The 14,110-nt window shown below is 43.1% G+C and overlaps 1 protein-coding gene across 3 annotated transcripts; it reads left to right on the top strand.

Annotated features, from left to right (window-relative positions):
* Window positions 1-557: 557 nt before the first annotated feature.
* Window positions 558-13,270, top strand: LOC109909861 (armadillo repeat-containing protein 1-like). 3 transcript variants are annotated; one of them, XM_031796670.1, is made up of 7 exons: window positions 558-578; window positions 2,079-2,287; window positions 3,591-3,682; window positions 7,680-7,863; window positions 8,472-8,588; window positions 8,720-8,794; window positions 9,821-13,270. In XM_031796670.1, exons 2-7 carry the CDS (start codon window positions 2,126-2,128, stop codon window positions 10,013-10,015), a joined length of 825 nt encoding a protein of 274 aa, XP_031652530.1. In that variant the 5' UTR covers window positions 558-578; window positions 2,079-2,125; the 3' UTR covers window positions 10,016-13,270. The 3 variants fall into 3 exon arrangements, with proteins under 3 accessions (XP_031652530.1, XP_031652529.1, XP_020364517.1); XM_031796669.1 differs by lacking the exon at window positions 558-578 and adding an exon at window positions 876-1,281; XM_020508928.2 differs by lacking the exon at window positions 558-578 and adding an exon at window positions 877-1,161.
* Window positions 13,271-14,110: the final 840 nt, after the last annotated feature.

The following is a 14,110-nucleotide window of genomic DNA, read 5'->3' as shown; positions in this document are numbered from 1 at the left end:
CGTGAAGAGGACACAACAAAACCTATTCCCCCTCAGGAGACTGACAAGATTTGGCATGGGTCCTCAGATCCTAAAAAGGTTCTACAAATGCACCATTGGTTGCATCACTGCCTGGTATGGCAACTGCTCGGCCTCCGACCGCAATGTACTACAGAGGGTAGTGCGTATGGCCCAGTACATCACTGCGGCCAAACTTCCTGCCATCCAGGACCTCTATACCAGGCGGTGTCAGAGGAAGGCACTAAAAATTATCAAAGACTCCAGCCACCCTAGTCATAGACTGTTCTCTCTGCTACCGCATGGCAAGCTGTACTGGAGGCTTCAAAACAGCTTCTACCCCCAAGCCATAAGACTACTCTACATCTAATCAAATGCACACCGTTGCTACTCTGTTATCTATGCATAAGTCACTTTAATAACTTTACCTACTGTAAATGTATATATTACCTCAATTACTTCGACTAACCCCGGTACCCCCTGTATATAGCCTCGCTATTGTTAATTTACTGCTGCTCTTTAATTATTTGTTACTTTTTCTTATTTTTCCTTTAGGTATTTTTCTTAAAACTGCATTGTTGGTAAGTAAGCAAGGTCTACACCTGTTGTATTCGCAGCATATGACAAATACGATTTGATTTAATACAAATTGCAAATCATAACATATCACTCGAAATGGGGGATGGACAGCCATAAATGAATACCTACTGTACCATACGAAACATAACATATCAAACGAAATGTACGTATAGAATAACACGAAATGCTCTGAGAAAAGGTTGCAACACATGCTAGAACGCGTCAATAGGCTCTCGCTGGCTCGTGCTTGGCTCTGCCCATCTCTTTCCTTGTTCTGACCACTATGATTCACTTGCTAAACTTGGAAACAACAGGATTTGGTCTATCTTGGGTTAGTTATTAACATCTTCGGCCCTACTGCCTGACAGAAAAAAACGTTCTGATTGGCTCTTCGTCTTGACAGTCACAACGGAACTGTCCAATCAGCTGTCTTCACACAGAGGCCGTGATGAATCGTAAAATGAATGCGATAGCTAGCTAACGTTAGCTATTTGACGAAATTGTATGACCGAAACAGCTTTCTTTTTTTTTGCCTAATCGCTGTCATTGTAAAGTCAAAATAACGGGAGATCACTTGGAGAAAAGGTAATAATATGCTAATACTGACTAACGTTAGCTACTGTAGCCCAGAGAGTAATGTGTTTCTGGTTGTCCTGGGCGTGTTTTCAGAGGTTATGCGTGGACAACAATCAATGCTACAGCAAGGTGAAGGAACCAGCTAACATTATGAATTCTTACAGTTCTGATTAGAAACATGGCCATTCACCATCACCCATTCATTCAATTTGCATGCAAACGAGTGTGAAAAAAAGGCAATGACAAACTAGCTAGCTACATTGGTTAGCTAGCCCGCTAACCAGATTGCTAGCTAGCGGTTTTGGATATTGATCTTGCTTGCGACTGGTTGTTCAGAATAAAACTAGGGTAATTCTCAGTAAAAAAAAAAGCTCAATATTTGCATTGTTTTGGTCCGTTGGGCATTTTGTTGTAACTGTGGCCTCCATAATGAGCCTTATTTGCTAACCTGCACTATGTACTGGCCCATTTCAGAACAGCCTGCTAATGTAACGTTAACAGTACCATATCATTGCACTGTTTAAACATGTGTCATAATATGTCACTACATGTAATGGACTGCCACGTTTTTATGTTTCAGCCAAGTGTCCGAATAAATAACTAGCACTTTTTTAAAACCTGCTTTAACGTAGTTCTGTTAGTAGGCTTACAGACAAACATAATAATGGTGTTGCTTTTCATGTGACCTGTCAAATTGATTTGTTTTTCACAAATCACAATATGATGCTCATACTGATTGCAGTATTTGAACAAATTGATACATCATTTGTTATTGGCAGTGTCTTTTCAATTGGTTGGTTTGGTCATGCAGCGAGTGTCCCACAAATAAAGGCATTAGAGACTGATGTTACCGAAACAGATGTCATTGAAATGAATATGTTCGATACTGTACAGCTAAATCTAACTTGATCCTATTATACACACAGTGTAAAGAGGCTGATTTGATGTGCACGGCACTGGGAGAGGAGGCACCATGAGTAGGGAGTTGGATGCGCTGACTGTGGTGAACCAGCTACGAGATCTCGCAGCTGACCCTCTCAACAGACGAGCCATAGTACAGGACAACGGCTGCTTACCGGGGCTCATCCTCTTTCTGGACCACCCCAACCCTCAGGTCGTCTACTCAGCATTATTGGTAAGGCTCATCCACCACCATTTGGTCATTTTGTTGGTTATGCAAGGTCAAGAGTTTCCCTTGCTCCAGGCCCTGTAATGCACAGTGGTTGAAAAATTACCCAGTTGTCATAATTGAGTAAAAGTAAAGATACCTTAATAGAAAATGACTCAAGTAAAAGTGAAAGTCGCCCAGTAAAATAATACTTGAGTAAAATTATTTGTTTTGACATTTTTTTAAGTATCAAGGTAAAAGTGTAAATAATTTCAAATTCTTATATTAAGCAAACCAGATGGCACATTTTTATTTAATTTAATTTAATTTACGGATAGCCAGGGGCACACTCCAACACTCAGACATCATTTAAAAAACAAAGCTATTTGTGTTTAGTCAGTCCGCCAGATCAGATGCAGTCTGGATGACCAGGGATTTTCTCTTTAAGTGTGTAAATTAAACAAATTTCATGGCCTGCTAAGCATTCAACATGTATCGACTACTTTTGGGTGTCAGGGAAAATGTATGGAGTAGAAAGTACATTATTTTCTTTAGGAATGTAGTGGAGTAAAAGATGTCAAAAAATATAAATAGTAAAGTACAAATACCCCAAAACACGACTTAAGTAAAAATACTGGAAAGTACTAAAGTATTTTACACCACTGGTTACGCAGAAATGTGACCTGATCCATTGATCAAAAGGAGTTGGAACAGGGAAGAAAGGTCTAGGCTAGTCTTCAATGTGCACATATTCTCATACTGCTCATGATAACAAGTGTCAGTCTGAGGAGTTTATTTACACAAGTTATGTAGCTGTCCTCTCGAGGGGTTCTAAAAGTGAGGTGGTTTGTGTGTTCTTGTCATGTGGCCCCGCCTTGTTGTCCAGTTGTGTCAGGACAGGTTAGAGTGATGGTGTGTTCTCAGGCACATCTCCAAGAATCCGCACACACATCTGAGTGGTTTATATAATAGTTCTTATTTAGTGGTGACCTGGACACTGTACTTGTTGCGTGCTTGCATTGGTTATGCAACACACACATACTTGCAGCGAGAGCAAGTACTGTGTAAGTGGCTGGTTGGCTGCTTAGCCGTGTGTGGTGCGTGTTTGTGTGTATGCGTCTTTGCTTGTCTGATTTTTAACACACACTCCAGTGTTTCCCCTATTTTCTACCCCCCCAACCCTTGCCGCTACTACCACAGCAGCAGCAGCCTCAACCCTTGCCGCCACTACTGAAAAAAATCCTGGGGGAAACACTGTGTTCCCTGACGGACATAAAACCAAAGATGGTGATAGGTCAGTTTGAGGTAATGGTTTCCCTTGTCCTTCCAGGCAGTGCGCTACCTGGCAGAATGTCGGACCAACAGAGAGAAGATGAAGGGAGAGCTGGGCATGATGCTGAGTCTGCAGAATGTCATGCAGAAGTAAGTCCCCTCCCCATCACCGCCACTGCACTGCATCAGAATGAGCAGACAGACACACACACATGGAAGCATACTGTGCACTTTTCACTTAAACCTCATCCTAGTATTTCTCTTGCTTTCAGCAGGCAATATGTGCATGTATGCAAATGTTCTGGACAGGAAGGTTGTCTAAGGTTGACATGTAAGGATGAATTTGATTAATTCTGAATTAAAGTGGGTCTGTAAACAATTAATTTGCTGTTTCCACACATTGAAGGATTTAATGCAACCTGTCACTTGTTTTTTTTAAATATCACAATTAATCTAGTCAGTGTCCTCACTGGTTTTTGTTAAATGCTGAACAATGTTAGGGTTGCCAGGTATTTCTCTCAAGGACTGTTATATTGGGTTGTACAGCCAAGATCTACACTTTTGTAACTGCGTCTGTCATGTTCATGTCAATTGAATGCCATTTAGCCAGGCATAAAACAATTTAATTTACCCTTACTCTATAGCCTTTATTATTTAGGAAGCCCTCCTGTTTTAATTTATTGACCCTTATTTTTATCAGTTGACTGAGAACATATTCTGCTTTACAGAAAGCAGAATATGGAGGGAGGTGAGGGTATAAATGAGCCACCTTTGGGTACCTTGCTAAACCAAAATGGCCGACACATAGTGGTCATCCAGAGACGGCTCTCTAGTCTTTAGATGTGTGTGATGCTCCAGATCGGGTTGTTGGGTGAGAGTATCTGGAGGGTGTTTGGCGTTACGACTGCTGCTTATCACTGGCACTAAGATGGAGATATGCCAGCGGTTGGCAGGTCCATACCAGGCTGCATGATCTTCTCCTAGGGCCCAACTCTCTGTGAGACTGACCTTTGGGCCTGGAGCTAACCAGCCAGTCACTTCAGCTAGTGACAGGCCCTGTCAAGAAGGGCCCTGTGGTCACACCGGCTCCCCCTGCTCCCATTCTACACACCCTGACCTTGGGTAGAGGTCATTCATGGCTGGAGAGAGTGTGAACACAAGACTTAAGGGAGGGACAGGCTAGCGAAATTTCACTATGTTGGCGTTAACACCAGTCCAGTCCCAAGGCTCTGCTGTTACACTCTGTGTGGGGATTAATTTGATTTTTAAACCGTTTCGAGTCTTTAAATGAAAATTGGCAGTGATACCGTGTAGCTTGAGCAAGTGATACCGTGTAGCTTGTGCAAGTGATACCGTGTAGCTTGTGCAAGTGATACCGTGTAGCTTGTGCAAGTGATACCGTGTAGCTTGAGCAAGTGATACCGTGTAGCTTGAGCAAGTGATACCGTGTAGCTTGAGCAAGTGATACCGTGTAGCTTGAGCAAGTGATACCGTGTAGCTTGAGCAAGTGATACCGTGTAGCTTGAGCAAGTGATACCGTGTAGCTTGAGCAAGTGATACCGTGTAGCTTGTGCAAGGTTGTCTAGTCCATTCGGAAAGTATTCAGACTTTTTCCACATTTTGTTACGTTACAGCCTTATTCTAAAATGTATTACATTATTTTTCCCCTCATCAATCTACACACACTACCCAATAATAACAAAGCAAAAACAGGTTTTTAGAAATTGTTGCTAATTTATAAAAAAACATCAGACCCTTTACTCTGTACTTTGTTGAAGCACATTTGGCAGCGATTACAGCCTCAAGTCTTCTTGGGTATGACGCTACAAGCTTGGCACACCTGTATTTGGGGAGTTTCTCCAATTCTTCTCTGCAGATCCTCTCAAGCTCTGTCAGGTTGGACGGGGAGCATTGCTGCACAACTATTTTCAGGTTTCTCCAGAGATGTTCGATTGGGTTCAAGTCCGGTCTCTGGCTGGGCCAATCAAGGACATTCAGAGACTTGTCCCAAAGCCACTCCTGCGTTGTCTTGGCTGTGTGCTTAGGGTCGTTGTCCTGTTGGAAGGTGAACCTTCACCCCTGTCTGAGGTCCTGAGCACTTTGGAGCAGGTTTTCATCAATGATCTCTCTGTACTTTACTCCATTCATATTTCCTCTCTCCTGACTAGTCTCAGTCCCTGCCGCTGAAAGACATCCCCACAGCATGATGTTGCCACCACACTTCACCATAGGGAAGGTGCCAGGTTTCCTCCTGACGTGATGCTTGACATTCAGGCCAAAAGGTTAAATCTTGGTTTCATCAGACCAGAGAATCTTGTTTCTCATGGTCTGAGAGTCCTTTCGGTGCCTTTTGGCAAACTCCAAGTGGGCTGTCATGTGCCTTTTACTGAGGAGTGGCTTCCGTCTGGCCACTCTACTGTAAAGACCTGATTGGTGGAGTGCTGCAGAGATGGTTGTCCTTCTGGAAGGATCTCCCATCTCCACAGAGGAGTTCTAGAGCTCTGTCAGAATGACCATCAGGTTCTCGGTCACCTCCCTGACGAAGGTCCTTCTCCCCCAATTGCTCAGTTTGGCTGGGCGGCCGGCTCTTGGAAGAGTCTTGGTGGTTCTAAACTTCTCCCATTTAAGAATGATCGAGGACACTGTGTTCTTGGGAGATCTTCAATGCTGCAGACATTTTTTGGTACCCTTCCCCAGATCTGTGGCTCGGCACAATCCTGTCTAGGAGCTCTAAGGACAATTCCTTCGACCTCATGACTTGGTTTTTGCTCTGACATACACTGCCAACTGTGGGACCTTAAATAGACAGGTGTGTGTGCTTTTCCAAATCATGTCCAATCAATTGAATTTACTGCAGGTGGACTCCAATGAAGTTGTAGAAACATCTTAAGGATGATCAATGGAAACAGGATGCACCTGAGCTCAATTTTGAGTCTCATAGCAAAGGATCTGAATACTTATGTCAATATGTTATTTCAGTGTTTTATTTTTAATACATTTGCCAACAATTCTAAAATTCTGTTTTTGCTTTGTCATTATGGGGTATTGTGTGTAAATTGAGGCTGTCATTTAACAAAATGTGGAAAAAGTCAAGGGGTCTGAATACTTTCCGAATGCATCACATATGTATATATAATAATAGCCATATACAGAAGTGTGTGTGTGTATTTCTGTATATGAGAGCGAGCGATATATGATCGTAAGTAAGGTTTGCTATTATTATGTTTTAGTCAAATATCTGTTCGGGCTTCTTGCGGTCAATTTGCAGTCTACAAATGATTTGTAATTATGTTCCGCCCCCCGACCATTCGTTCAAGAATAATCATCCCGCGGCTGAATCTAGCTGATGATCCCTGATCTAGAGCCGAGCCATGCTGTCCGCTAAGGAGGCATTGTACTTCTATTAGCCAAGCTAACGTATGCTTTAGAAATCATATTTACTGACCAATCTCGCTCTTTCAATTATGATCTGTCTGATGTTCTCTGTTGAAATAAGAAGACTTTTATTGCTTTCATAGTATAGCCTAATTATTAGACATTTTAGAGACTGACAGAGACCTTTGTGAATGTTTGGTTGTTTTTATGATTGTAGTGTGGTAATTTCTCCTTCAACAGGGCTGTCTATTTATACAGTAGAAAGGTTAGGTAGTGACAAGCCTGTCACAGTGGCTCTCTGTAGGGGTATGGGGACCCCCCCCCCCCCCCCCCCCCTCATGCAGCTGGACAGCTCTCTTAGCGTGCAGTTTGTCTGGCAGAGCGACGACCTTTAGAAATATCAACCACTCAGTCCAGTCGGCTCTGAGAGAGACATGGACAGGCCCAGGCCACCGAGGACAGGACACTCAACTGTAACGGAGACCGCCGTCGTCGTGTGGTACAAAGAGGCAGAGTAGACATGGATACTTTTTACTGTGTATGTCCACTTCCTTTTTGACTTGGATTCATTGCTACCATCTTGTCTGGATTTGAGGAGAGTAATTGACATGACGAAGAAGTTAAGGTTTTTAAAATGACTGTAAAAAAAATATATTAAAACATCTCTAACAACAACAAGTATGCCTTTTGTTTTCTGAGAGAACTGTCCACATAATGATTTGAAAATGAATTGTTTTATACTTAACCTCTTGTTCTTTCTCCCATCTCTCAGGGGCAGCTCCCCAGGGGAGACCAAGCTGCTGGCGTCTGAAATCTATGAGATTCTGCAGGCAGCTGGGAATGAGGCAGAGCAGGCTGAGGCTTCCTCCTGCAGACGCAAGGCCCACTTCTTCCTGGGCTCCACCAACAAGAAGGCCAAGACTGTGGTGCTGCACATTGACGGCCTGGATGACTCGGTGAGTGGATGGTGGTGTCTCCACCTTGTACAAACACAATGACACCTGAGGAGATCAGTTTGACAAACCAAAAATCCAGGCTGGATTCCAAACTGTGTTTTTGCTTCATGACTTCTGGCCTTAATGTTTCTCACAGGAATCAAACCTGTGGTCTTTATTGCTTTATTTAACACATTTCGAGAAGTCACCACCACTAGAACCCCTGAGACAGGCATATTGTTGCTCTGTTGTCACGGTGACCACATAGTGTTAACGCAGGTTGTCAGGGAGTGTAGGTCAGTGTTGTAAATGTCAGCCATTGAACAGCAGGGTGTTGGAGATCAGACCTGAATACCACACCACAGGAGAGCTGCACCTGTCCCTGATCACATTACACCAGACAGACTGTGACACACCACTCATATCGCCACACACACAGGACAATGACAATGAGCTCTTTTGAAATGTATTGTTGATTGTTATGTTGCTGCTGTAAATGTAATGTAACATGAAACCCCTTCATATGATTAGAACGTAGATGGTTACATTTGTATCCGGCGCTGCTTTCACGTCAATATTGTCTTTTCTCGTCCTCTCATTTTGTTTATTCCCCCCCCGCCGTCTCTCAGGCTCGTAGAAGTCTGTGTGAGGAGGCCCTGTTGAAGATCCGGGGGGTGATCAGCTTCACCTTCCAGATGGCTGTGAAGAGATGTGTGGTCAGGATCCGCTCTGACATCAAGGCTGAGGTGAGTACGACCACACAGGCGCGCTCCATCCATTAAACACGGCACTCTGGCCAGAGAAGAAGAGTTTAAAACCTCAGTTGTTTTGGTTACAAATGTGTTACACAAAGATCGCCCATCTTTGTGTTCCTCAGGCACTGGGCACGGCGATCAACTCCACCAAGGTGATGAAGGCTGCACAGGTGGTGAAGGGAGAGGATGGAGGAGAGGTAAGGAGGGGGAGGGATAGTACTCAAATCAAACTCAACTTTATTTAAAGTGCATTTGAAATTGCAACATTTTATAGTAAAATGAACGAGATTTAAAAAACCCGAACCTGGTAATAAAATATATTAATAAAAGAACATCAAACAAAAAAACGTTTCTAAAATAATAATGAAACCATTGTCTTAAAGGCCAAGCTATATAACTGTGAAATAATTTATTAAAGACCAGGCTGGCTGAAAAAGGTGAATCTTCAAACGTGATTCAAAAATCTCAACTGTGACCGGTTGCCCTGTTACCTGACAGGGCAAGTCTTTGTGGGGGGTTATATTCTCTAACTCAAAAGGTCCACACCCAGTGGGAGTAGGCATGGTAGAGCTCTTTACCAACCCATATTGTTGGAGATGCTTCTGTATCTCTGCTGGGGATGGTAGTTATTTGGAGTGACTGTTAGCTTGTCATATCTCTCTGTCCTTAGGGTGTTACTCACCGCCTAGTCACATGACCAATCCCAGCAAGCCCTCGAAGCAGTGTGTCACGACACCCTGTATCTATAGGAAATCTAACCCCATGAACCCCCTACACCCATCAAATGTTATGTCACAGTCTACACCTGTTGTTTACGAAGCATAACAGTGAAATGCTTATTTAGGGGCCCTTCCCAAACATACAGAATACAATAAAAAATACTTGAGGATGATAGGATAAAAACATTAGTAACACAAGGAACTGAAGTAGTTAAATTAGACTAGACCACTGCTCCCCTCCCCCTGGTCACTGTGATGGTAGGCTGGGGGGGAGCTTTCTCAACAGGAGCCACAGCTCCTCACTGACCTGCTGCTGTTCCCCTGCTGTCCAGCAGGGGGAAGAGCTGGTTCACTTATGTTTCAGACTTGGCACTAGAGGTCGAGAATAGTTTGCGGTTGCCTGATCTTGGTTTTGTTGTCTTCACTATATTTTTTTTATATCAAACCAGTTTGCCACTAGGTAGGGATTCTGAACTATTCCCTGTTGTCTTTCTCCCCCCCCAGCTGATGCTTCCATTCCAGGAGGGTGCAGAGGAGGCGGTGGTGGAGCACAACGAGGACATCCCAGACTACCTCCCTGAGGAGGAAAGCCCGTCTCAGGAGCAGGACAAGGCCGTGACGCGCGTTGGCTCCATCACAGATGGCGTGGGCTGGCTCAGCACAGCCGCCAACTTCCTGTCCCGCTCCTTCTACTGGTGACCGCTTCCTGTGTCAGTCACAATCCCAAGCCCACTAACCACCACCCGACGGTCACCTTAGCCCCGCCTATTTCATCCAGCCCTTCTACACTGCTCTCTAGTCCCTCTCAACAGCCACACAGAGTACCACTCTGCTCAGTGTACAAGGAGCGCTGGACTGCCAAGTGCAACCTGCAATAACCTTTACTTGTTTATAAAACAAAATTAGCTAAGAAAATGCTAGCTACTGTACCGCAGGCTGAACTCGCTGCACACTAAATACACTCAAGTCAATCTCTACTCGTTATGCGTCTCATAAGCCATAGACAGAGGACTTCAGAATCAGCTTACATCTCTTTTCCTTTAGGGAAGTAGTTTTCTCTGACGCCCGATGGGTCCATCATCTCTTTGAAACCAAATTGCATTGTGGGAATGCATTGTGCTGCATCGTCTTTTGAGTTTGAACGATTGCATTGAATGATGCTGCGCTTGTGGAAATTGGAGTGTTTTTGTGCTTATCTGTTGCTTCTTTTCCTCATCTTTGTTTTCATACGGTTTTTTCACCCTTTTTCTGTTTGCCAATTTGATAATCCCTAATTCACTTTTCGTTCCCCTGCGGTGGGGGGCTTTTGTTTGTGCCAATCTTGCTCGCTGCCTTGTTTTCATCATGTTTACGTCTCTATCCTTCGTTAGGTGCCTTTTGGACTCTTCACTCTCATGTACTGCTATTTATTTGTCCAGTTTAACTTCACTCGAAACCTCTGAAGCCTTGTGAATAATGCAAACTGGCTTCTCTGCGTTGGGAGCTATTTCCCCTAACAGCTCATGTCTCTCACAGAGAGATGTCATATTATTAGCGAGACAAAGAGACCCCGGTGAAGGACGGCTGATGACAGGACATTAGCTGCTCCATAGAGGACGGATGCAGAAAGAAAAGGGAAATGATGCTTACTGTTATACTGTAGAAAGTGGACTTTAGTACACATTACTTCACGTTAAATCCTCCTAGGACTTGGGAGTCTCTTGGTTGTACAGTGGAGGTGAGTTCAGATGGATCATTGCTTATGTTGAAGTTGTGATGCGGTGACTCGCATCAAATGTACTTCTTTAGCCTTTTCCCCTTCATCAGTGTTTTCATGTTGGATTATATGGTCATCTGTAGTCTGAAAGGTCTGATTTAGAGTAGACAACCGGTCCTAAATCGGTGTGATGGAGACCTCAGGGCTTGATAGCCACCTGCTAAATGTGTGTCCCTCACCCTGAAGCCCATCAACATGTTCACTATAGTGGCCCAGCCACTACATGTTTTTTTACCCCCTTTAGCCAGCAGTGTCCTTAAAATGACATGCACATACGGACACCATTGCTGCTGTCAGAAGGACACTAGAGGTGTAAGCAGCATCACTGGTCTGGAGATGTACATTTCAAATCAGATTTTGGTCACATTAACACATGTTTAGCAGATGTTATTGCGGGTGTAGTGAAATGCTTGTGTTCCTAGCTCCAACAGTGCAGTAATATCTAACAATTCACAACAATACACACATCTAAAAGTAAAAGAATGGAATTAAGAAATATATAAATATTCGGACAAGCAATGTTGGAGTGGCGTTGACTAAAACACAGTAAGAGTAGAATACAGTATATATGAAATTAGTTAAACAGTATGTAAACATGTATTAAAGTGACTAGTGTTCCATTATTAAAGTGACCAGTTAGTCAATGTATATAGGGCAGCAGCCTCTAAGGTGCAGGGTTGAGTAACCGGGTGGTAGCCGGCTAGTGATGGCTATTTAACAGTCTGATGGCCTTGAGATAGAAGCTGTTTTTCAGTCTCTCGGTCCCAGCTTTGATGCACCTGTACAGACCTCACCTTCTGGATGATAGCAGGGTGAACAGGCAGTGGCTCGGGTGGTTGTTGTCCTTGATGATCTTCTTGGCCTTCCTGTGACATCGGGTGCTGTAGGTGTCTTGGAGGGCAGGCAGTGTTCCCCCATTCATGTGTTGGGCAGACTGCACCACCCTCTGGTAAATGGTGCCTGGTTTCCTAGCAATATTAATCATAATGTTAATCTCAGTCCTTATTTCAGGAAGAAATCATGTTTTTTTTTTCAACAGTTATTCTTTGTCTCCATTTTACTTTGTTGTTGAAAGATGCAACACATTTAAAATGTAAATATTGCCCTTTTTGAAGAGGTTTTGACTGAAACATTGAAGTTCGATATTAGGTTTGTGCATAGATTCCTCTTTGGATTGACTTTTTATTCCTTTTGAGGAACCCTTTCACACCTGTAATCCTTTTCCAGGTGAATTATGGTCTCGTTGTGTAAAGGAAGTGCTGACCAGACAATAGTTATGCTTCTGGGGGCCAAACTCACAGCTCACACAGCTAGTAGGATGGATTGATTTACTGCAGTGGGCTAAATCAGGGTCACAGTGTTTCTTGGTAGTCTTAAACAGATCTACTTTGAAAAGTATACACCTCACACACATGGTTATGAGCTTAAAAAAAGGAGACACCTGAACCATGTCAGATATAGTTGAAATGTATTACATTTTGAGTTTGCATCCTAATATTACACTTTTATATACGTCACAGAAGACTGAAATATAATGAAATAATGTTTATTAATTATGAAAAATATTAATAACATTCCACCCATAAGGCCACTGGGGGGCGATTTGGTTGTTTTACTGCAAGAAAGGCCTACAATAACCTCAATTGATCTAATAACGTATATCCACTCCAGTGAGTTTATTCTCTATCTGCATCCCTCAGAAGCAGTGCTTACGAACAACAAGTCGTAGGATGAAGTCATCACTTCTATTTAATCCTTTGTCTTCCTTTTTTTGTTCAACATGAACAGCATCAGTCATGACTTAAGTTGCAACATGTAAAGTACATTTTATTATAAGTTGTACTAGTACTGTATATCAAATACTTGGAAAAGTTTTTTTTGTCTCGGTTTAAATCTCTTATGTCAAATCAAATGTTAATTTGTGCCGAATACAACAGGTGTAGACTTTACCGTGAAATGCTTACCCCTTAACCAACAACGCAGAGTTAAATAAGGAAATAAACACATGAAATACAACCTATCGTTTAATAGTCACTCCATCAGGATGGCTGACTGAATCATGTAGCAAGTCCTCAGAATAGCAGACACTTCTCATGTACAGTGTGTATCTGCTGTCTAATGTATTTCAGATCTGAAAACGGTTGATTCCCAATTTACGATTAAGGCAAAGAATATTAAAAATAACTTTAAAATGTAAATGGTTTGCGTCTGTGTTAGCTGTGTGTGGGGGACGACTTGCATATCATGAGTTACAGAAAAGGGCCACATGTTGTGGCATGTTGCGTGTGTGCATTGAGTTGAATTCCATTGTCATAGGATTTCTGAAACCTGAAATCCCCATAGGAAGAGCAAGACTTTGTCCTAGGCACGCAGTCATCTGCCATGGCCATAGTACAGCAGCTATAAACCTGCTTGTGTTGCCAGATCAAAATGCTGAGGGCAGCAGCTGTACTCGTAGAGTGGGAAAGAACAAGATATGATTAAATCTGTTTTCCTTGCGGGTGCAGAAGTGAACTGCCCCAGGTCAATCCCCTGCCAGGTCAATCCCCTGCCTGGCCTGGTCCACCTCTCCCCCTGCCTGGCCTGCCTCCCCCTCCCCTGTTGGTTTTCATACAAATCAACATTGACTGGTCTCGCCTTAATTTCACCCAACTATATGAACTGAAGCAGAGCGCTGAACATTGCAGGATCAGTAAAGGAAGGACCAAGAGTTCATGGAGGGCATGCATTGTTGTCAGTAAAACATATTACTACAATATAGACATTTTTTTTCTGTTAGTTATTATTGGTACCGTCTCTTAGTGTCCTTTTAACCATGAACTTCCTGTTATTATGAACCCATCTATCATAGCCCCACCTATGAATGTTTTGAGGCACAGTGGGACTGACCTATTCTTAAAAAGCTACAACGAGCCTCACTTTACCAAGCAGGGTAATCGAGACCATACACATGTGGAGGGCAAGTGCATCAGACCACAGAAGACTTTCAGGCCCTCTGGGGAAATATGATGTGCTCTCCGCTAGAGGGAGTCAGTTAG

This window comes from Oncorhynchus kisutch, linkage group LG18, assembly GCF_002021735.2.
Source record: "Oncorhynchus kisutch isolate 150728-3 linkage group LG18, Okis_V2, whole genome shotgun sequence".
In the NCBI taxonomy this organism is placed as follows: Eukaryota; Metazoa; Chordata; class Actinopteri; order Salmoniformes; family Salmonidae; genus Oncorhynchus; species Oncorhynchus kisutch.
The sequence above is the reverse complement of the archived record's forward strand: the minus strand, read 5'-3'. Positions and strand labels throughout refer to the sequence as shown.